At 44.1% G+C, this 24,887-nt stretch overlaps 1 protein-coding gene across 1 annotated transcript in view; it reads right to left on the reverse strand.

The window, feature by feature from the left end:
* The window catches only part of VIT (vitrin), a 125,217-nt gene that overhangs the window by 30,572 nt on the left and 69,758 nt on the right, over nt 1-24,887 (reverse strand). The window contains exons 7-8 of the mRNA XM_080914868.1: nt 18,825-19,010; nt 2,597-2,659 (exon numbers count right to left, since the gene is read on the reverse strand). Of these exons, the coding sequence (XP_080770994.1) occupies nt 2,597-2,659; nt 18,825-19,010 (249 nt within the window). The remainder of the gene's footprint in view (nt 1-2,596; nt 2,660-18,824; nt 19,011-24,887) is intronic.

Below are 24,887 nucleotides of genomic sequence, written 5' to 3' on the forward strand. Positions count from 1 at the left end.
TTAGCTCTTCATATTTTAGCCCCAAGTCTACAAGTCCCTTCTAGCCTTCCCTGTCCATTGTCTTTCTCCCATGATGCCTACATCCAAGAATAACCCCTGAGATGAAGATTTTAGGAAACAAACAAAATCCAAATGTGGTTTAAAGATTCTACTAAAGACAGAGATGAAGCAGAAGACAGGGAGAACTGACATATAAAGCCTCTCTCTAATGGTCAACGCGCTAGGCCTTGCTTTGCAATGTGAATTATAGCCAGCAGGTGGCAGTAATGTTCTTCAGGGCCCTTGGTTCTGCAACACCAGCAGTTATGTGGGAAATAGAGACTCCTGGGATCCACTCAAATATAGGGAATCAGATTTGCCTTTAAATATGACCCCTAAGTTTGAGAAGCACTTCTGAACAAAAATTTTTCTTCCAGACGCCAGCAGATTACTTCGATATTGCTTTTTAAGATAGAGGAAAATCAATTCTAGGAGGGATAACAGGGTTCCCCCTTTCATTTATTTTCAGCAATAACAGAACAAGGATTTGGTAGTATCCGTTTGGGTTCCTCAAGGACATTTTGCTCATTTTTTCTTACATCATGAACTATGTTCAGGATGAATGTGTTCAGTTCTGAACCAAGCAATTTATCCACTTAGTTCTCTTGGCTCTCTGGCCTGATTGCTGAGGGCTGACACAGACATCTCCTTTGTCACCTTCCCAGGATTTTTTTTTCATCGCTGGAACCAAACACAATGTCTTGTTGGACTTCCTAGGCAACTAGGCAAACATTCCATTACTGAGCAAAAGCCCCTGCCTCAAAACTTAATGACTACGCTTCTATCTCGTGGCAGATACAGGTTAGGATCCAGAGGCTTTCTTCTGTGGACTGAGTTGGCTGGTGTGAAATTGACATCAGTATTAATGGGTAGGATTGTGCCAGATAGTGTTCAGAATTGCTGTCTTATTTATGGCCACAGGAAAGGTTCTGGATGAGAACAAAAGGTCAGATGTGGTATCTCAAGGCATAAATGCACCAGTTTTCTTAATTCTGTGATACAGTTCTTCATAGCACAATTCTATAGATGAACTCAAGCTTTGGGCTATATAACACATCAGGCCCATGTTCTGTAACTTTGGATGATACCTATCAGAGGCACGCAGAGGTCACAAGTCTTATGAAGTTCCCACAAAATAACCCGTGAGCCACTCTGAAGGACCACTGGTAACTTAGGTTGTAGAATTGGTCAGTGGGTCTGGGATGGAGGCTCTGTCCCTGCCTTTGTTTCAGAGTCTCAGGTGACTTGCTGATGCTGTTGTTCCTCTGATCATATGGAAAGAAGCAAGGTGGAGTAAGAGTCTGACACAATGGGTATGAGGTAAGAGACAGGCATCTTTAGTCTAAAAAACATCTTTAGGTGTTTCTTACATGCTGTAGAGGTGAGACAGTCCAATGGTGGCTGGCAGCAGCCTGGGGAGCATTTGCAAGTACTTTCTTTTGGTACGTCGGAAGGGAATACACTTCTCTGTGTTCCTTTTCTCTCCAGTCCCTCTTTTGTGATACTCCCAGATGTTTTCTCCCCTGCCTATTGAGACTCGTCATTTGTCATTTGTGGGCACTGTTTTCAACCTTATCTATGTCCCATTTAATAGCTATGTAATAGAGTCTCTGCTTTGAACCATAGTTCATCTTGCAACTCTAAATGTTTTTGGGGCATTTTAATACCCATTTAACGTTTTTATCTCTTTAATTTGATGGAGAATGACAGGCTATGTATATTCACTGTCATCTTTTTCTCTTGACTCTGAATTTCTAACTGAACCGTTCCATTTCAGCCAAGTATTAGATCTTGCTATTGGACTGAATTTTTATCTAATGGCAAATGACAGACATAGACAGTCTTCCTGTCCCCAACCTGCTACATTCTGTTTTCCTCACCACAGTGACATTTATTCAGTTTCACAAGCCATTTTTTTACAATATAAATTAGATCTACGTGTTTACTGAGGATGTGTGGGAGAGCATACATATGCCACAGCACAGTGTGTAGCTCACAGGGTGACTTGTGGGGGCAGCTTCTCTCCACCATGAAAAGAACCCAGGTCATCGAGTCATCTCCAGAGTTCTGCAGATGTCATTTTTAACTGTCTTGTCTCTTGCCCCACTCCAGCCCTAAAGATTCTTCCCTTTCTATATTTCTTGACTTTACCAATTCCTCTAATTTCTGGTTAACTCCAAGGCCCAGCTTCTATTACTTCTGAGGTACCCCACCCCTTCGGATCAGCCTGTCAATTCTTTTCATCCACTCTTGCCCTGCCCACTCCATCCCTTCCCATTCTTTGCCTTGATGCCATAGTAACTAAAAGAAAGAAAGAAAGAAAGAAAGAAAGAAAGAAAGAAAGAAAGAAAGAAAGAAAACCTCAATCCTCTTCCCCTCAAGCACATACTTCATACTTTAAATTCTTCAAAAGCTCTGCATTCTCCTTAGAACAAGTATCAGAAGATGGAAGCTAAATAGATCTGTGGTAGGAGAGAGGTGCATCTGACCGGAAGTCAGTATGCAGAAGAGAGAGATGTTAAAACCACCCAGGTTCCCAGCTGTCCAGGTAACTCACTCGGATCTCCCTGTGACACTGGCTCTGAAGACTGTGTGCTGAGTTCTTCCTTTGGCAAAAATCCTGGAAAGAGAAGTAAAAGCTGTTGTGATTTCCAAGCACTGGAAGCACCCGGCCTTACTGCAGAGAACAGAACAGAGCAGATATTCACACCCAGCTCTGAGACTCTGGCTTATGGCTGCCTCTCCTCTACACCAGTTCATCCTGAGAAAAATAAGTATGGATAGCCTGCCCAAGGGTGCTCTGTTGGGTATTCAGGGGGCCTGTTCTGCTCTCATCTTAACTAGTTCTATCTGAGTCCTGCCTTATTTATGTGAAATCATTTTTTGGCATGTCCATATAAATTATCATTCTCTAAAATTCTGAAAACCTTGAGGTCAGGAAATGAGTTTGGCTCAAACCTTTCCTATGCTCAGTACTCATGGGTTCTTGGCCAAACTTTGATGATGTGGGCACTGAACAAAGACGAGTTAGACATATGCAGAGCAAGCTGGAAGACACTGTGTGTCTACCAGAGAGGAACACAGTTCAAATAAAAGGGCAGAGAAGACAGCCTCTCGCCCCCAGCACTTAAAGGCTAGAGGCAGAGATACACAAGGTTCATGTTTGGAGAGGTGGTATGAGGGTGGGGTGCAGCTAGGTAGGGGTGGCCACAGAGTGACAGTGAGCATGGATCTGTCAGGACAGCTGTGACCAGCGGGTTTCACAGACGCAGCAAACGTGCAGGAAACAGGTCTCCCAGTTTTCTGGATGCCTAGTCCTAGAAGTTTTCAGCAGTGGAGGCAGGTGTGGAGGTCTGTCTCTGATCTCTTTTTCTCTCCTCCCGCTGTGGGCAAAGCCCACGATTTCATTTCCCGTTAAAGGTCAGCCAGCTCTACTCAGCCCCTTACATCATGTGAAAATACTGTTTTGGGTGTTCAACAGTATTTCTCGGCCAGATGCTTTACAGGGACTTGTCTCCATGCTCTACATTGTGTGTGTGTGTGTGTGTGTGTGTGTGTGTGTGTGTGTGTGTGTGTGGTAAGTTCAAAAGTTGGGCCTTTGTATCTTTGTCTTACCTTGCCAGTAAAATCTTGCTTCTTACCAAGAACTGGAAGGCTTTGTTAGAGGGTCAAATATTTAATATGGTATTCAGTGAATCACACACACACACACACACACACACACACACACACACACACACACTCACACTGATGAAAATGAAAAACCTCGTACCATTTTCTTTTCTTTCTTTTTTTTTAAATTTTAATTTAATTTAATTTTTTTAAGACAAGGTCTTGCTACATAGGTTGGTCTGGATCTCACTATGTAGAGCAGTCTGGCCCCAAACTCACAGAAATTCACCTGCATCAGCCACCTGAGTCCTGGGATATAGGCATGCACAACCACCAGGCAGCCCTCCTGAATACCATAGATGCAGACTGAAATAAAAGAAGTCCAGTGTGTGATGGCAGAAGTGAGGGTCTAAGCCACTCTTGCAGTGAACTCACTCCAGCCTTTGTCTTCATGCCTTCTCTCTCCCTTGTGGAAAACAAATATTGCCCAGACATTCCTAGGAAAGTTTGAATGACCCCATCCCTGGACCTGAAAATCTCAGGAGACTTCCTTTAGAAAGGCCACTCTGGCTGGAGCACCTGAGCCACCCGCTGAGCTGTTAGGCCCTTCTGGTCCTTCAGGGCTGTGTGACTGTTCTGATTGGTGTTAAGAGGTCAGCTAGATGCTTACCTGAATCTAAAAGGACCGGTCCAGGCTTCAACTCATCCATCTCTTCTGAATTTCAATGAAAAGAGACACACTTACTAAAACCAAACCAGCATAAGTTCCCAAGCGAACTGTTAGAATGTGGCTTCCCAGCCCAGGCAGAAGTAGAAATGGTGAAAGATGGGACTATGATTTTAAAGGAAGTAGTGTGAAATTCTTGAGATGTTTCTTCCACATGGAGATCTTAACACCAAAGGTATGGACTTCATCCCCATTGTACCAAGAGGCATGACTAAAAGAAATCCTAGGATTCCCAAAAGGCTCATTTAGTCCAACGTACCTAGCATATAGTCATATAGTGTCATACCACTACTATGTTAGTGGCTGGCTGGAACTTATTACTTCTACAGATCAGGAGTCACCACCTCTTCAAACCAATCAGAGTATGCTAACCTTGTCTTAGGTTACTGAGAACCTGGAATTATTTTCCTTGTAGCCAACTGAAGTATTCTGAGCTAATGTTTTACCCACTGATCCAGTCATCTACCTATTTTCCCACCCACCCACTCATCCTTACTAACCATTAATCACGTGACCAATGCCATTATAATTACACTGTTCTGCTTGTTTGGATTTTTTTCCAAAGCTGACCCCTTTCATCAGTTTCTGAGTTTTTCTTTCATTGTGTGCCTCAATTCACTGTGCTGACTGGCCTATGTCCACGTGACACAAGCTAGTGTTATCTAAAAGGAGGGAAACCTCCTTTGTGAAAATGCCTTTGTAAGATCTGACTGTAAAGCATTTTCTTAATTAGTGATTGATAGGGGAGGGGCCACCCTTTGTTTGTGAATGGTGGACCTGGATTCTATAAGGAAGAAGCCACAAGGAGCCAGCCTGTAAGCAGCACTCCTCCATGGCCTCTGCATCAGCTCCTGTCTCCAGGTTCCTCCCCTGCTTGAGTTCCTATCCTGATTTTCTTTGGTGATGAACAGCAAAGTGGAAGTGTAAGCTGAATAAACTCTCTCCTCCCCAAGTTGCTTTGGTCATGGTATTTCATTGCAGTGATAGCACCCTGAACCAGGACACAGAGTAAAGCATGGCAGTTGGGCTCTAATGCTCTAAGAGGCCGTGAGGTGGAAAGGGTGATAGAGTAGGGGGATATCTGTCCAATAGTTCCTGCTCTTATTTAGAAAATCTATAAGGTTAGGAGGGTCTCAGAGGCTGTGCAAACATATTGGGAAACCTCACAACACAAAGATGACTTTTTTTTTTTTCTATCTTTACCTGTGCCCAGAAACTCAAAGGCATGAACAGCTTTGGGCTCCTAAAGGCCACTTGTGCTGCTGGGGTTGAAACTACTAAATCACTCAAAATGAAAGACCCCTGGCAGCCATACGAGAAAACTTGGCTGATGCAAATCCAGTCGTTACAGAAGGCTGAGTGAGATAATCAGGTGGGGCCTCAGCATTCTGCCACAGAGGATATCTGTAGTCAGCGAGATGGACCAAATAGGGTAACTGAAAAGGAACAAGAAGTATCAGGGACTATCCAGAGTGCTGACCCAGGGCTGTATCTGATTTCTTGGAAACCCATTATGACGAACAGCCATGTCCTCGCTCTAAACCCTAGCATAATTTGAATTAACTAATCAAGACCCTATAACCACGCATCTGCTTCTGTAAGCACGCTTTCTGCTTCCCAGCCCCTATAAAAGAAATGCTCTTCTCAAGTGCCAGGCGCGCCCAGTCCCCCGAAAGACTGGTGCTGAAGAGTAAAAGGTTGTCAAAGGACACTGATTCCTTGCCCTAGGGATTTCCTCTGCCGCTCCCAGGAAATCCCACTTTCTTGAGATTTGAGTTCCCAAAATACCACAGAAGGTCCGGATGACCTCTGTGGAATGTTCCAACGCCCTAGGTGTGCCTGGGGGTGTACTGATAAAAAATGTATGATTCTTCCCCTTATGAATTTCCTCATTCCCCCTGTCCTCCCCCTCCTTTGTGATTTTTGCCTTTATAAGCCTGTTACAAGTTCAGGCCGGGGTCGAACTCCTCTACCCCTGCGTGGTGTATGAGTCTCGACCCCAGCATGCTGGCCTGAGATCTCACTCTTTCACTTTCAATAAACTTCCTCATGCGATTGCAGCAAGTCTGGTCTCGGTGCCTCGCTGGGTGCGCGCCTCTCCTGAGATTTGAGTGAGGGTCTCCCTTCGGAGGTCTTTCAGTGCATCCGCAGGTCCTGTGTTACATAAACTGCCTCTTGCTGTTGCATCTCTTGGTCTCGGGTTTGGTGTTTCTCCGTCGCCAAGACTCTCCTAGAGACCCTACCCTGGAGGGGGGCTCTCTTTCAAAAAGAAGCCGTATTTTTTTTTCCTCTATGCAGAGGCTAGGGAAGTTTAAAAAGGTTAACACACCCTTGTATGTCCAATGTTGGATGTTAAGCCCAACACCCATCTGCTAAGGGTTAGCTGAACTGTCTGCTTGCATTCCTTGACTTTGGGAAAACAACACACCTCCCTTTGTAATACTAATGTCCAGTCACAAGCCTACTCCACACCTGTTCCTGTAATTGCTTTTGGCTACCTGGGGTTAAAGACTTCACCTCAGGGGGTGACCCCTCCACCCTGCAGCTAGGGAATTTGCATACTGCCTTTGTAACTGCTTTTATAAGTGTGGAGTTGGAGCTGGAGCCAGTTGTAGTCATTTGGAGTTGGAGGTGGAGTAAAGCATTTCTGGTCACATGAATAATTGAGTCGTGTCTTTTTTTCAAACCCTCAGGCCTTCTCCCGATTCACAGTGGCTGTTTGTGGTGTGGGCGGGCACCACAGTCCAGGTTTAGGGTTAAGACCTGGATTTATCCTGCTTAAGGCAAGCTTTAGCTACGTTGGGTGAGATAGTCTCCTGCCATGGGTCCTGCCTAAGGATCTTTAAACACTTTACTGCCACCTGCTGGTAAAAATCAGCACTGTGTTATTTCCCCTTTAAAAAGATGCTGGTGGCATGTCTGGATTTTGCCCAAAGTTCTTAAAATGTTATTTTATTTTGAGTATTTTAAAATTTTATCAGCATGAAGACTAGAATGCTGACCACATTATTATTACTTTGGTGACTCCAGCTTCTTACTTTTGGCCCTAAAGCCTGTCCATCAGTGCTTCTTTCATCCCGCTTAGTGACAAACCTGAACGAATTCACATTCGTTTAATAGCCAGTCCTGAAAAATATTTGGACAGCTGAGATTCTGTGTTTTTTGGACTTTTTGGCAATGAGAAGTAAATGTGTAAAAGGACCTTTGTGTCTGAGTGTCAAGGAGGGTCAGGGCGGTATGGGAAGAAGTGAGTCAGAAGACGATCCTGAGGCTGCCAAAATAAGCAAGGTATGCCTACCCACCTAAGCTACAGTTCACCTGTGTTCTTTTCCTATTCCCTGACTCACACAGCAGAGGCTTGGAGGAGGGAAATGTGCACACAATCACCCTAAAAATGTCACTTAAAAAAAAAAAGGAATTGTTTTGGTGACAATGTTTGTGGCCATTCCACAGTCAAATTAGATCTAAAGTATTGTGTTTGGGGTGATATCCAATGCAATGAACATTCAGGAATCACCCAGAACCACCTTGAATGCAGCAAGTCACACTGAATTTACCTGAATTAGGTAAAGCTATGACACCATTTTGTACTTGGGGACACTGGGACACAAACATTTGCTCTTGTTGTAATTTAAGCACAGGTCAGCAGGGTTCAGAGATGGAGTGTGATCTTCATTCATTCATCCATCCATTCATTCACCCATCCAATTATCCATCAATCTATTTATCTATCCTCTATTAATCTCTTTCTTACACACACACACACACACACACACACACACACACACACACACACACACACGGATCACTGTTGTTCCAGCACCTCAGGGTACTTGATTATACCACAGAAAAGCTTGGCCTGCACCAGCACCTGTAACTCCCACTAACGTGGTTAAGTCTTCAAAAGGACCTAAGATGATGGTCCCTGCCCCTCTGACACATCAAATGTGATACTGAGGCAGGTCTCAGTTCTCTCTGTTTCCCTGCACATCTGGAAATCATTAGCATGGGACCCAAGAGGGAGCTGCAACTCATAGCCATTGGAACTATAAAGTTTTATGGGCCTGAAGCCCAGGTGGCTTGACAGGCCCCAAGTTCCTCCCCAGAGAGTCCCTGGGGTATAGTTCGGTGGAGAACGTGTAAGTTTGATGGTGTAGTGGGCCTGTAGAGCTAGGGGATACTAGTAGCTTCCTGCTACCTTTCCTGGTTGTGTGTCCCTATGTTAGGAGGGCAGCACATTCCCTCAGACTTCCTCTTGCTATACCCACACAGGAACTGCTAAGAGAACACAGGCCCAAAGCATTGGTATGCCAGTCTCCTGTTGCACAGGCACTTTTTTAGAGACCACAAGGGACATTTTCTATCCTTGGGTGTGAGTTCATGCCAGAGAAGCATCAATGGCCCCAGGTTTACAAATGGGATGTCCTCCAATACACACAGTGAGATATTTATTTGGGACCTGGAAAACATTTTTCATGGAAACACTAATTCCATGCTTAGATTTCCAGGCCAGAGATGCTTATTTGACTCAAACAGAGCCTATGCTTGATATCCTGACCTGGGTACACATATTCAAGTATTCACAGACAGGACTCAGGTGGCCTGAAGCAGCAGAACAGAATGATTCCAGGGACATGAGTAGTTGCAGTCACGATAGGAGAGGAGCCAATTGTGAGGCAGAGATTGCCCAGTTGGAGCCAGCATTGTTTTCAAAGGAGCAGTAATTCTCAGACACGATTTTGTGTTCTGTTGGGTGCCCAGGTGGCTCTGCCACACATTGCAAGTCACAGAAGGATCCACAGGAAGAACTGGAGGAATTTACTCTAGAAACAATGAGACGTTAAGGTTCATAGATTTGAAATTGTCTCTTGATTTGAAAGCCACTTAGGGTTGCAGACTTTCTGAAAGTCCAGGATGATTTGGTTACTGAAGACCTCAAAAAGGTTTTGTTCTTGTGGGTATTTGTTGTGACCTGCCATTGGAACCTGGCCTTATTTTCCCTTCCTCTACTTGTTTTGCTGAAGAACTCCTTCCTTGTATCCATTGTGGTTCTTAACCACACCCTAGAATGATCCATCCGAGCTACATCCTGTTTTGTACACTCGTGACTGCACCTGGCCTCCCCAGGCTTTGTTGTTCACCCCATAAAAAAAGGAGTCCCGAGTAAAGCCTGGTTGGCATTCACCGATAATTGAGTGACCCATATGTGTGTCTGTGTGTGTTTCTTTTTCAGTCCCCCAGGCCTCTGTCCAAGGCTCCGTGACAGTGGTGGCATTGGCGTCGTCATCGATTAATTTTTTTTTTTTTTTGGTACAAAGTTAGCCCAGATTCATTTTATAGACTTCTTTGTAATTCCAGAATCTTACAGTTTTATAGTTGAGCAACTTGTATGACATGTATGGCATGTGTGGCATGTGTGACATGTATAACTTGTGTGATATATATGGTGTGTGGTATGTATGACATGTATGGCATATGTAAGATGTGTGACATGCATGGCATGCGTGCCATGTGTAATATGTGACATGTATGGCACACATGATACATGACACACATGACACATGTGACATGTACGGCATATGTCGTGTATGTGATATATGTGACATATATGCCATGCTTGACATGTGTGCCATGTATGACATGCATGACATGTATGACATCATAAGCGCTTCCTGGAGACCTAACAGCCCCAGATGTACTTTGTAGGAAGCCGTTGGCGCCAATAGATGGTGCCAGCTTCCCGCCCATTGTTCAGCCTACAAAAACCTTTCTCCTCGTGTTGCTTGGCAACCACATAAGTCACAGTCCACTCTCGGGGCACGTGATTGAGCTACAGGAGGATGCACCAATCAGGTAGCAACACAAGTCTCTTAGGCATATATAGCAGTGCATTTCTCCTCCAGGTGGAGAGGGAGATAGTAGAGAGATTGCGGGAGACACCACGTGGAGAGAGACCCGATAGGAGAGATTGTGGGAGATCCCACGTGGAGAGAGACTCGGTAAAAGAGATTGCGGGAGATCCCGCGTGGAGAGAGACTGGGCAGAGAGATCACGTGGGAGACTGCACGTGAGAGGTCGCGTATACAGCAGACCCCGATAGGGAGTCCCCGGCTCAGAGAGAAGTTTCCTGCTCAAGAAGTCCCCTGCTCAAAGTGCTGTACAATAAAGGTTATCCGCAGAAGAATCTGTTTGTTTGTTGCACGCCTGTTCCTACCAGCGGGAAGCGTGGGCGCGTGACAGTACTTATCTGCCTTTACTCAGAGTGTATAGACAGTTACTCTCCTCTGCAGAAACCTTTGTGAGATTCCAAGGTATCCATTTCTGCACATCGTTGGGCTGGCAGACTGACCCCAGGCAAGAACATGCTGAGAATTATGGGAGGGTCTGAGTGGTTCAGGGCAGTGGTATGGATGATGGAATTCTAGTTTCCTTTTTGTTGCCATCATAGAGAAAAAGCAACTCTTGCAGGAAAGGGACCTGTTTTTTTAATACTTTCAAGTTATTGTCTGTCATGGAGAAAGTCAGGGAAGGAATTCAGATAGGAACTCAGAACCATGGAGGAATGGTGGTTGCTGGCTTACTTCCAGGCTCAGGTTTAGCTAGCATTCTTACAGCCCAGGACTACAGGACTAGGGAATGGTGCTGCCCATGATGGACAAGAACCTCCTACATCAATTAAAAATCAAGATGACTTCTCACAGACAAGCTCACAGGCTATTCTGATCTGATTTCCCTTCTTCCATAGTCTCAGGTGAGTCTAGGCTGGGTAAAATTGATGGTTAAGCCTAATTAGGATAATTTAGTGAGATGGGACAGAGCTGTAGAAATGAACAAGATTTGCATAAAAGGAAGCTAAGAACATTTTTGTAGGTCTAAGTATTAGAAAATGGAAGGAGACTGAAGAGGAAGCACAGACTCACCGAACAAAATAATTGGAGGATGATTTGTTTAGAAAAAACAATGAACACAAACACATTCAATAGAAGAAAACCATGAATCAACCCAAAGGTGGTCAGGCCACAAACAAAAGGGAGCTGGAGACTGGGAGCAAATTCGGCCTGGTTCCCATCCACCCTAGTGCATGTCTGATTCACATGGTGAGCTTGGTATGTGCACTTTAGAAGTCAGCCTGGAGATTTCCTAGGTGGGAGATTTCTGGAGGGGACGTAAGGTAATATAAACCTGTAGGCCTCTGACTTGATTGAGGCCTTCTCTTTGTCTTACTGAGAGCAGACAAACCAAAGATGTTTCCTGAAAACTAAAATGACTTGGCATTCCCTGAAACTCTGTTGACCTGGAGTTGACCTGGAGAAACCAAGGCCACAATGGAAGTACATTTCTAGGATACAAGACTAGAAGGGACAAGAGGTTTTCCTAGGATGACACCTGCTCCTCTAGACTTCTGTAAGAAGCCTCTGGAACCTGGCCTTTGGATACCTGTGGGGATTCTATAGGCTCAGCAGATATACATACAACCAGTGACTACTTATTTTGTTCCCAGCTAAGAGTGGCTCTGGTCCAGAAAGCGTTTGGAGTCAGGTGAGTTATCTGTGGTTGATACCACCATTAGGGGCTGCAGCGAAAGCAGACATCTTGCTCAGGGGAACAAGATGATCAGATGGCTCATGGCTTGGACAGTTCTGGTTCTGAAGCCAAAGTGACATTGGCAGAAGTGTTGTGCAGCTTATGGAAACCCTGTTAATCCTGACTGGGGAAGTGGAAGGGGACGGGGGATGGATCTTATTCTCTTCCTGTATGTCAAACAAAATAGAAGCTGTGGGGCTGGAGAGGTGGCTTAACGATTAAGAGCACTTGATCCTGCAAAGGATGAGGGGTGTCATAGCTTAGATTCCCAGCATCCACATGGTGGCCCACAACCATCCTCAACTCCAGTTACAGCAGATGCAATGGCCGCTTCTGCCTTTTGCAGGCACCAGGCACACATATGGATAAAACACGACACACATACAATTAAGCAAAGCATAAACAGCAGTGGGTGTATATAAACACCTTTTCATGGCCGTCCTGGCCTCTATTCCTCATCCCCTATGGCTCAATGAGAATAGCATAGTTTTAGCAAGTAGGTCTGGCGAGAACTTGTGAAAAGCACCTGTCCTGCGCTGCACCTTTTTGCTCTCTGTGAGCTTTAGTAGAGCTGCAGAGCCCTGCTGCAGCCTCTGTTGCAGCACCAAGTCATTAAAGGCTGCATAGAAGTGAAGAGAGGCGAGCCCCATGTGTTGCAACTCATAGGCATGCTCCTGGGAGAGAACGTGTTTCTTTCCCTGAAGCATCTAACAGATGTCCCCAAGGAAGATGTGCACTGCGCCTTCTTGGGAGATGATAAAAATTTCCTTTGGTCTTTTAAGTGCGCTTTCCCAAGCATGAGCTCCAGAAAGCATCTTTTTTCAGGCTTCTAAGAGCCTGGTTACTTAATCCTTAGGAATTGCCATCACAACCCGTACAAAATCCCCTCTAGGGAAGGGAAATCAGGAAAATGGCTGGCTTACTTAATGTCTTCTTTACTTTACTTACAGGGTTCCTCACAGGTCTGAACCCAAGGGCAGAGCATTCTGTTTGCCCAACTAGTTTAAGAGTCTATTAGCCAAGAATCAAATGGTGAGGATTTGGGTTGTTGGAAACATTCGGGGCAGCAGTGAGGAAGACAGCTCTCACCTGGACTGGCACCAGGACTGCTTGGGCTGCTCCTGTAGGAGGTGGGGAACCACAGACCTGGAAGCAGTTGGACTGGTCAGAGCATGAATGTGAATCTAGCTAGTTCTCATTCTTTATATGAGCCAACCTAACAAGTATGAACTAGGGTCAGAATCAAGGCAAAGCCTTTGGAAAGTTTGAAACTGCCCTGGAGGAGGCATTGAAATGGAAAAGAAACACATACATACATACAGAAGACTGAATTTAGAACAGTGACTAGGTAGTCCAGGTACTAAATATCCTTGTATTTTTTGACTGGCAAAATAAACCTCTTATTTATAAGGGACATATTTCGTTTCCTTGTTCTCAAAAACAATTCTCCCTCAGCTGTGCCACTTGTGGAGAGGTTAAAGCAACCCCACAACAGAAATGTCGCCTAACATTTAGCAATTTGCTTTAGCTGCATAAACAGAGTTGATACAAATTATTAGCTTTCAGTCGGTTTTTAGAAGCAACAGATGATTTAGCATTGATTACTCCAGGAGAGATTCAACCGCATTTTATTGCTTCCTGGGCAGGTTCTCTGAAGGAAAGTTTTACAAGGAGACAGGAGATAGAGGAGTTTGCAAAGAAAAACACAGAGCCCCTTGGGGGAAGAAGCCAACTGAGAGAAAGACCCTTCTTATGGGGGAGGGGGAAGAGGGAAAGGTAACAAGAAGATTCTAATTTCTTTTAGGGCTACCTGTGGTGAATATTTTTTTCTCCCTTTGACTTCACTTCAGCCATGTGACATGAATTCTAAGTGGCTTTATTGTCTGTATAAATCATAAAAATGACATAGGCTCACTGTAAAGAAGTGCACTTCACATACTATGCATAGCCAGGAGCCGTCCTTGGTTGCCACCCAGCAGCGGCTGCCTTCTGATTTTAGTATAAAGCCATACATCCCTTGCTCTGTGCATAACGTACAAGAGCAGGACCAGGCCGGAAGCCTGTGCTGTACCTCACTTCTTTGGCCAGCAACCTACCACAGGCCAGTCTTTTGCCAGGCAGTGCCCATGAAAACCAGCTTTTTAGTTATTTATTTTTTATTAATTTTAAAGGTTAGCATTGGCAGTCATTGGTTTAGTTATGGCATATATATATATGTATATACATATATATGTGTATTATTATTATTATTATTATTATTATTATTATTATTACTCTTACTCATTTCATCCCCACCACTGTTCCTTATGTTCCTTTCTTCTTGAGGTCTCTTTCATTAGTTTTAGCCTCTGATAATCTGCCCATCCTGATGTCACACATATCCTGTTACTCTCTCACCTTGGTTCTTGTCTACCTTCCTCCTTTCAGACTTTTCTTCTCTGAGTCCATTTTCTGCTGGTGTTTCTCTCTGTCTCTTCTGCATCCCCAATCTAGAGTCCATATATGGGAGAACTTGCAGGATATTTTTCTTTCAGACTCTGCCTTATTTTTGCTGAAAGTGATGATTCCTACTCTGCCCACCCTGCCCTCCATTTTTCTTGAACAATGCCATAGCTGCACTTTCCTTTGTTGTGGGATAGCATTTTGCCAAATACATGTAGCTCATTTTCTTCTACATTTCACTCCAGCAGCTGTATGGTAACTTTATTTGTAGGTCTAATGATGGGCGAGAAATTCATTTCCCTTCCCATGAACACGTGCCATGCTCATTCTTCTCACCCTTTCTTAGAAGTGTGAATTCTGTCATTTCTCCACAAGCATGCCGAAACTGTGTATTTCAATTTGCAGTATGCATTCTCTGTCTTTCTACCTCTTTGTTTCTTTACTGCTCTCTCTTTACCTCTGTCTCTGTCTTTCTATCTCTGTCTCTCTCTGTCTCTCCAACTTTCTGCCTCTCTATCTCTGTCTCTCTGTCTACCTCTCTGCCTCTCCATCTCTGTCTCTTTCTCTCTCTCTCTGTGTGTGTGTCTGTGTGATATTTTTCTGTTTAAATGTCATGTATTTGATTTCTGATACAGTTGTATTTTTTTTTTAAAGAATATATTTATTGGCCATTTCTAGTTCTGGTGTAGCTTGCCTGGTCATGGTCTTTCTTTAGGAATGCTTGTCTTATAAAACATTGGGTTTTAAGAAAAACATTCTCCAGACACCATATGGAAGAAAAACTTTCACAGGTGGCAGACATATCAGTGAGGAGGGCGATTTCCAGAAGTTTGCTAATGGATACTGGGCTCCTCCCACCCCTGTCCTTCTCTTCCTTATCTCGGCAGGGTTGGAGGGTAAATAATTGGCCCTGCCATTTCTGTGACTTGTCACTAGGAGGCGCTCTTTACCCCATGGTCTATTTGTATCGTGTGCATACTTTTTTAATGCTAATTGAAAGTGGCCAACAAAGTGCATCCTAAAGTGAACCTGACTGGAAAACAATACCACAAGCAACCACTCCTCTGCATTATAAATCTGAGCGATCCCAGCTGACTCAACAGCTGGGCCTGCAGATTGTCTCTTTGCAGACAGTTTATCTAACTACTGCGGTGGATCTGGTTCTCTGGGTGGCTCTCTTTGGGTTTGGGTGCTCCTGGGGGCCCTGGAACCATCTTCAGCCTCTCCCATGAAGACAGCCTTATTCCTGTCCTGTGAGATGTCTCTGTTCATTTGGCTCTTGGCTTAGTACTCCTGCCCTTGACTTGTACATTCATGGGTCAGTGAAAGGATCATAGTGCCCAGCTTCCTCTTCCTGGGAGTCCTCCCACACCTGAGCTTTCTTTCACATGCTGAGAGAGCTCCTGTCTCTCCAAAGTATTTGCTATTTCTGTTAACCGCCCTCTAAGGCAAAGGTTCTCAATCTACGGATCACGACCCCCAGATAGTATATATCTGATCCGATGTCCTGCATACCATATATTTATATTAAAGTGTCCCTGTTTCAGCTACACACATGTCAGGTGTCCAAAGCTGAAGGGATTAGCGATGGATCTTAGTGTGTTGAGTTGGAGTGTCCGCTGATAAAGCCTAAGGTCCTAGAATGTTTTTTGATGCGTAATAGACATTCAGATTAGTTCTTAAATGAATTAGGCTCTGCTTGAGCATCTGAGTTACATTTACTTCTAGAACCTTTTTGTTTCAGTCACATGTATAAAAGGGAAAAATACAGTAACAACTGACTTATCAGTTGACACTATAAGGAGTGTTTCCAGCTATTTCAGCTTTTTAGAATTTAAGAGGTAGTTATTTACCCACTAAATATTATTTTGTGTAGTTGGGTTAATATATCTCAACAAGTATGCATAGCTTTCCTTCAACCAAGCTATCTGTAATGTTGCAAATGGACCCTGGGCCCCTTTGAGTTATATCATCTGTCCTAACATTAAGTATGTATTATATTTTATAAAAGGACAGAAGGCCACTTCAATTAACTTTAATGACCAAGCTTATAGACCATCTTCCTGAAGGTACTACTGAACAATGCCATACAGTAGGAGGGTAGGTTGCCACCATTTGATGATGGACCAGGATGTGGGACCCACAAAATTCACATTGAACACTACAGACTCAACGTACAAAGTAAAATTCTCATGATCAAGTAAGCTTTTCTTTTAAAAGAGTCAGTCATAAAAGTAGATAGATGTTTAATCTCTGATGGTGGACCTTAACCTTTTTAATGCTGTGGCCCTTTAAGACATTTCCTCATGCTGTGGTGACCCCCAACCATAATTGTACTCACACTGAAACTGCAGAACTGTACTTTTGCTACTGTTATAAATTGTCATGCAAACGCAAATATTTCTATTTTCTAATGGTCTCAGGTGACCCCTATGAAAGAGTCATTGGGCTGCACCCAGGTGTTAAGGACTGCTGATACAGGACAAGGGGGCGGTGCCTCAGTTTCACATTCACAGGAGTCGGGTTTCTTTGGGAATGATGAAACTGTTCTAGATCTGATTGTAGTGATGTGACTATGAATACAACCCTCTGCATAAGAACTTTAAGCTGGCCAATTATAGCAGATGAAAGCAGGGTCTCAATACAACTGTTCCTTTAAATGGACAAATGCATTTGGACATCTGCTCGGGCTCCTGTCTTACCAGCTGTGGTGCCTGCTGCATGGAGTCCTCTCTCTTTCTCTCTCCAAGGACTTGCCCAACAGTGTGTGGGTCTCAGAGAAGTGGGCACTCTGTGAGCATGAACAAAGAACACTGGGCTGGGAGGCTGCTGTCCAAGCCCCTGTCCCAAAGCCAGGAGTAACAAAGATCTGCCAGGTTGGGAGTCACTACTTCAGGTTTTCTGAGGGGTTTTCAGCCAAATTGGCATTAAGACTTCCACGCTGCCAAGAAAACAAGCCTTGCACTCACTGTGTTATTGCATAAGACACCCCCTGGGAGAGACAACTAGTGATTCAGACACGCAGTGTATTTGAAAGAATGGAGGATTCAAACACTGAGCCCTTGGGCTTTAATAAAGAAAAAGCTCTGGTTCCAGGGGCTCCCGTGAGCCCTGGCTACCCGGTACCCCAGAATTAATAACTTGTGTTAATATTAGTGTAATAATAATAACAAGAATAGGGTGAGGTGGGGACCATGTTTGATGTGCTTCAAAACTTTACAAATTTCTTTTTTTATGATTTTCTGATTTGGGACCTTTAGATCACAACTTTTATGAGGCAGCTATGAAAAAGAATGTTTACGGTGGAATCACTGGTAAGAATATGATGGAGTGTGTCCTACACCTGGCCTATGGACTGCACACGTGGTGTGCATCCTCACAGTTACTATTAATTGCTAAATTAAGTTAAATTAAGTTGGTGAAGCCCAGCAGCTTCCAATCTTGCCCCTTTGTCCTCAATGGCTCCAATTGTATTGATGTATTTGCGGATGGCAGAGATTCCAAATGCTGGAGTTGGGATTCCTGCTCTGCTTGTTCACCTGTGTGACCTAAGGTACTTTCCCTACCACCTTCGTTCTCAGTTTAGTCACCATAGCAATGAATTTGTTTAAGTTAGAAGTCATATATGTCTGCTCTGTGAAGTTGTTACTACCTGGTAAGCTAATATGTGAGAGTTACTCAGAAAAATGCCCAGTGTGTTGAACGTGTGACTTCTGTAGAAAATAAAGGGGTAGGTAGTCAGATGCCTAGGCTCTGCCTGGGAAGAGGGGGGTCAGGCTGCGGGGCAGTGATGACAGAAAACTGGATCAGGCTGACAAAAGTAAGTCCTGGGAACTTCCTCTCAGAAGGAGAACAGGTAATCAGACAGGAACTACTCAGATAAACCTTCTAAGATAATGGCGAGGCCATAGTACCACACCTCCCTGTCTCCTCCTGGCTCCCCTGCCAGAAAACTATTTGAACTGTCACAGATGCTTTTTATCTCTGGGTGGTGAAGCCTGTGAATGTGATAAGCAGATGCGGCCAATCTGACCTCCTAAAGGGAGTCTTTTGGTTTTATTCTGAACATCTAAAGACTTCTGGGTGTGGGTGGTTTATTATTTAAGGGAAGAAAATCCAAAGCAAAACAATGGTCAGTGAGAAGCCTACAGTCTTTTTCAATTGAGCTTTTGGAAAAATGGTGATGTTTGTAAAGTGCATGCTGTCTGACCTTCTCCAGTATGGCAGTGGTAACTGTGTTTTGAACCTGGGAGACAGAACCTGCTGTCTCTTACCCTGGCGAAGGTCTCACACACTCTGGAGTCACTAAAGGGGAAAGTAAGAGTTGGCACTGCATACCCAGAACCCCCACCAGCCGTTCCTCTAAGGATATACCATTCCTCTTTTGTGCTACACAGTGATGCATGGCTTGTCTACTCACCCATCTCCTGACTCCTGTAGCCCACAGGTTGTGGTTTGGGGCTGCCTGTGACAAATGCTGCAAATGGCTTTGAAGTGGCCTTGTGGGTGGCCTCAGCTTCTGGGGTAGTTAGAGCCTGTGTCAGGGTGACAGGTTGTATGGTTGTCCCTGGAATGGAGGGCTTTTCATAGGCTTTTGTGGTCTCACCTATAAGAAAACAGAATTGCATTGGTGCCACAAAACAGACTGTGCGAGTTATAGGACCAGAAGTCAAACGTTCACTGAACACCACTGGCTTTTAGCAGAGACTTGTGCTAATTACAACGGAGGGTAAATATATATATATATATATATATATATATATATATATATATATATATATATATATATGTGTGTGTGTGTGTGTGTGTGTGTGTATGTGTGTGTGTGTGTGTGTATACACACACAGCCTGTACAATTTCAGAGCAATACGCCAATTAACAAAGATTAAACAACACATTTAGGTTACAGTTCAAAGCCATAGCAACATAGAAAAAAGAGGAACCTGATTAGTTGCCAGAGTCCTTTGCCAGGCCCCATGAGCAACGGTTTGTTTTCCTTTCTAACATCTATTCCTTTCTCTCTCCCTTTCTATAACTTTGCTATCTCAGTTGTAATTGGCCTAGGAATGCACAGTACTTCCAGCATCCCCATTATGGCTAACTCCGTTCATGAGCAGTCAGCTGACTTCTGGCCTCAGATGTCTTGCCAATTATTGGGATAATGGAACTAACTCAATGGCAGGAGCCGCCTAGGCTCTCCTAAAGTATGAAGGCTGAGCTTGTGTCTGGCCATCATGCTTTTATAGCCTTACACGTGTGCATACTGACTTTGGGACATTTCATTTCCTGTCATTTTCTCTCCTCATTTCCTTGTCCTGGAACCCTTATCCCCAACAAGTCACCTCCTGCTTTGATGTCCTATATTTGAGTCACTGGGTTTGTCTTTGACTGCTTGCATAAGTATGAGTGGGAGACTATTTGAAGATTTATTTTAATTCTTAATTATGTGTATGTGCAGGCTTATGCATTTGAGGGTAGTGTCAGTTTCGGCCTCAAGAGGGAGTCAGATCCCATACCTTGGAGCTGACATTATGGGTGGTTGTGAGTTGTCCTATAATGAACCCGATCCTCTGCAAGAATAGCAAACTCTTTAAACCACTGAGCCATCTATGAGTCTGAGTGGGCGGTCATTTCCCGGAGTGTGGGGAGCTGAGCCAAGGCTCTAGTTGCAAAGCAAGTCTGAATTGGTTAGTGCTCCAGTTGCTCAGAGAGTCTCTCCAAGATTTACCTCATGAATGCAGGAGACTATATTGGAGACCTTGGACTAGGGCCATAAAGAGACATAATGGTCTCCCTCATGATCAGCCCCCTCAGCTCTGGGTCGTCTATTGCCAGTAGCTATTGGGCACCAAGTGGAGTATGTCACCTTCTATAACTGGGAATCTGGTCTCTTGGTGTTGCTGTAATACACTACCCTAAATGTGGAGGCTTAAAAGCTACAGGGTTCCATTTTTTCTTATGGTTCTGGGCTTGAGATTCGAAAATAAGGACCACTGGGCCAAGCTAGATGCATCAGCCACACCGAGGTTCCTCAAGGAAGCCGGAGGATAAAATGTGTTTCTGCATCAGCCGAGTTCATCTGGATTGGTTTTTGGCTGCTTTTAAGTTAGCATTCTCCATCCTACTGTAATATAATCTCCTCTTTGCAGGGTGTGAAGGAATTTCTTTCTACTTTCCTTTTATGGAGATGTATGTGTTAGGGCCTACCCAGATAATCCAGAAAAAATATCTAATGTCAAGACCCTTAATCATACTAGCAATTTGCTCCTCTCCATACAAGGGGACACTCAGGTCTCCTCCCCATTTCAGTATCTTTTGGAGGGGACTTTCTCGGTTCACTGTGGCATCCTGATTCTACTCATTAATCCTTGTGTTTGAAGTTGATGCATTTTAGACATGTGGAAAAGCAGGCCAAGGGAATAGTGTCTGCGGTGGACAGATGCCTTTTTCCCATCCTATTTGCTCTGTGATGTCATATGACACTATATATGACACAGGATCCTAGAAGAGTGTCAGAGATATAGCCCTGTAGACAAAGTGGGGTGCCCAGAACTGGTACTTGCTCTTTTCCACACCCTGATATTGTCACCTCCTAGAGGTGAAATCACAGCACTAATTTGGAATAGCAGGTCAGATGAAAAAAAAAAAAAAAAGCAAACCCAGGATTGGGGTTCAATTCAACTGTTCCAACTGCTCTTGTAGCTGGAAAGCAGGTTTCCCATTTTCATTTATCCTCTTGCATGCCAACAGTTGGCAATCTTTAAGTCAGTCAGAAGACTAGGCCAGACAATCATTAAAGAGCTGTGGAGGGCTTCTTGGCTTTAGTCGGCTTGCCACCATCTTGGGGTAGAGCCAAGCCTGCCTGATGTATGACATTTCTTACTTTAAATGATAGTCGTTCATAATAAGACCTAGAGGAGTATTTAATTTCTCAGGAGGGAGCCTCTGCCTTATGCTAATTTGAGAAGGCCTTATCACCTCTTGAGAGAGATGAGGGCCTGCATTTTTGATGCTTCATCTAGAGAGGGGGTACCATGTAGAACTGCTTGTAGATTTCAACAGACAGAATCAGAATCCAAGTATTCATTTTTAAAAGCAGATATAAACTATCAGGCAAGTATAGTTTTACTTTCAAATCATTAATTCATCCACAATGCATCAAAGTAAAGCTTTTACTAGAACTATCATAAATTCATTATGGTTTGAAAATCACAATTTTCTTTTTCTTACTCTGTTGGCCAGACCCTACTAGGCACCTGAGTATCCCAGTCACCTCTGGAGAGCCAGAGATTAACTATCATGAGAGTAGTCATTGATCCTGGAAACAGCTGCTTCAAAATGCTTTATCGATTTACTCAAGAGTCATGTCTCTGTCTACGGTTTTGTTCATTCTGTCACTAATTAGAACCATCTTTATTGTGGAGGAAAAGAATGTTACTGTTTCAGTGATAATTCTCCCAGTTCCTTACTGAATATCTCAGTATGGGTTCATTGTGAACAATCTAACATAATACCTCACCAAATGATTTCTGCAGGTGGTATCAGACATATGGAAGTTTTTCTCCTTTCAAAAGCTCTCACAGAAAACTCTCACTCAATGCATTGCTCAACTGGGCATGGCCAAGAACAGTTTCCCCAGTACCTACTTCTCCCTGGCAGCAGAGGGCCCCAGGCCTCCCTATACCTGACAGTTCCATGGAGTTGAGCTCAGGGGGTTACAAATGCAGCCACCAATAATTTCTCCCTGAGAATCTGTCTCAGATGGGCCATGGAGTTTTTGATATAAAAACTGCACACCAGACCAGTCTGAGATCCTAGCCCTACCCTTGCCAGACTTGTTTCTAAAGCTAACTGAACCTGTCTTTTATGAATGGGGACAGCTATGCCTTCTTGGCAGGACTGTTGCCATAATCTGGGCGTCAAAGTCCTCCAAACTGCATTGCACATGTAGAAATCCAATGAATGGTAGGAGTTGACATCTGACATCACGGTATGCAATCCTCCCCCAATCTATAGTAAACAGCAGTGTGCCTTGTAGTTGTGACCACACCAGAACCAAGATGCCCATAGGTCTGAATGTTGGTTCATCTCACCACTACCACGTTCTGAACCTTAGGGCTGTACACTAGGGCAGCTGGTCTAAGATTCACTGCCCACTACTGTATTTTTCCACTTTGGAGAGTTTTTAAGTAAACATTCTTGATGAAGATTGTCACAGTCTTTCCTGGAAGTGGACACAAATAGTATTATGTTAAGTTAAGAGACAGAATTTTCAAGAGGCCAAGAAGCATCCCCACTTACAAGGATGAACAGAAGTAGAGACAAGGTTTGAACTCAAGGGTGATTGACTCCAAACGCACACTCACTGTCCACAAAAAGGGAAGAAAGTAAAAGATGGACCTTAGTCACTTGAGAATTCCTGACAATCTCACCAAAGCTTACTGTCAGAGGTGGTGACAGCATGTGTGTGTGTGTGTGTGTGTTGTGGTAGATATGGACAGTCAGGGTAAGAGATGCCTGGGAGGTGAAACTTACTGGTGATTTCACAATCAGCCTTACCTGCTCCAGGGCAAGGCTTAGCCAACAGCCAAGGGGTGGCAGGAAGGTGCTTTCCTGACATTCTCTGTGTAGCAGATTTCTTCAGCCTTCTGAGATACCAGGAATGTGCCTCCCTGTTTTCTTCCTGCATTTATACAACTTAACCCTTAGCTGTTTTTATTTCCCTCGGAGAAAATGGAGGCAGTAGCCAAAGAGCAGCTTCCTGCTTAATGGTTGCTAACTGCCTGGGAGACACAGCCCTTACATTTCAGGTAATCTGTCCCCAGAGTGAGCCCTGCTAGGCAAATCAGGTACTTTCCAGGGTTCACATGAGATAATTTGCCATTGAAGACCTTGGCTATGCTTTTGGGGGTCAACCTAACCTGATTTACCCATTAACTTATGGTCTGAGGACCTAGTAAGCATTTTATGCAGTGCGCTGAGACCTGAGTCATAGTTGGCCTTGAATCTACCTCTTTTCTCTTTTGCCCACTAAAGGAGTTTTGTTGTTGTTGTTGTTTTTGTTTTTGTTTTTTTTTAAACTTATCAATGAGGCCACTCTTTTATAGTTCTCACTGGAATATTTTATTTAAATTTGTAAGAACTCATCCTGTGTGGGCACAACCATTTAAGTACAGAATGAGACCCCAAGTACCCCTTTGATATTGCCACAGATATTCATTTAGCTTGGGTCTGACACACAGAAGGTACTCAGTACATGTGAGAGAATGGACTCATGAAGAAGAAATATGCTCCTTGAGATACTGACAAGTGTGAATGGTCTAGAAATGAGGAGCAGACAATAATATCTGGTGATATGCCACAGGAGGTTGAGGTGATATGGGAATGGAGACAGGGAACAAAAGCGATAGCTGTGTTCTTAACACTGTGACTTTTGCATACTTTATAGATTTAAATAGAAGTGGGAGGGGCAAAAGCCTCGAGACTCACCACGATTCTTCAAAGATGCTGCCTAGGCATATAGACAAGGGTTTGGTGTGTGGAAACACTTTAGCTTGGCCAAGGCTAGTGCAGAGAAGGGGACCTTTGGACAGGTCTCTACTACTGGGGCTTTGAAATCAAATGGATTCCAAAAGCCAAGGCAGCATCTCCTACCTGTACTGGTTTCCTGCTCTCTCTTCACAACTGTCACCTGCTTTAGGTGCCACAGCTCAACAGTTTCTAAGGAACCAGTTCGGATCAATCCCACCCTCGTGCAAATTGCTAAACTCTTCTTTGATCAGCTTCTTCATCTGAAACAGGGAAGATACTGCCTTTCTCTGCCTAAGGCGCTGGTAGTTCAGGTGTCTGGCCACAAAGAGGATTTAGAGCTGTGGTCACCAGACATTGTGGGGCCCTTCCCCCTTCTCAGGTTTGGATTGAGGGTTGAAGGCCTGAACATTACTTTCTAGACCAGGAAATTTGTCCCTGGGCTTTCCATGCTTGTGACCATTCCAGGTTAATCTGCACAGTCACCAGACGCAAGTATCCCCAAGCAATGAGCAGAAGAAAAGAAAAAAAAGAAGAAAAACTAGGGCGGAGGCAGGAGCCATACTGTTGTGCGGGTGTTAAGGTGAGAGTGTTCTTCCTTCCTTTCTGCTGTCTTTCCAAGTTTAAAGAACTGGTAAAATTGGCTGACCAATTTCCTGCCAGTCGTTCTGAGGTAGAACAGTCACAGGCACACCCTGGAACACTTGGAGAGGATTTTGCAGAGGCACTAGGGGGAGTGTGCTAGAAGGCTAGAAGCACTCTTCTCTCAGAGTAAAAAGGGAGAGGGTCTTGACATCTGAAGTGAGGGACTTACCTGGCTATGACAACTCTCTCTACACTTGAGATCTCTGAGGTTATCAGTGCCATTAGCACATCCCTGGCCAAAGACCCTCAACAGTTACTGGTAGAGTGAGAAAGAGGGTAACCTCATTTCAAAACAGCCCAGGCCTCAGGG

The sequence above is a fragment of the Micromys minutus genome (assembly GCF_963924665.1).
Source record: "Micromys minutus genome assembly, chromosome: 3".
Taxonomy (NCBI): domain Eukaryota; kingdom Metazoa; phylum Chordata; class Mammalia; order Rodentia; family Muridae; genus Micromys; species Micromys minutus.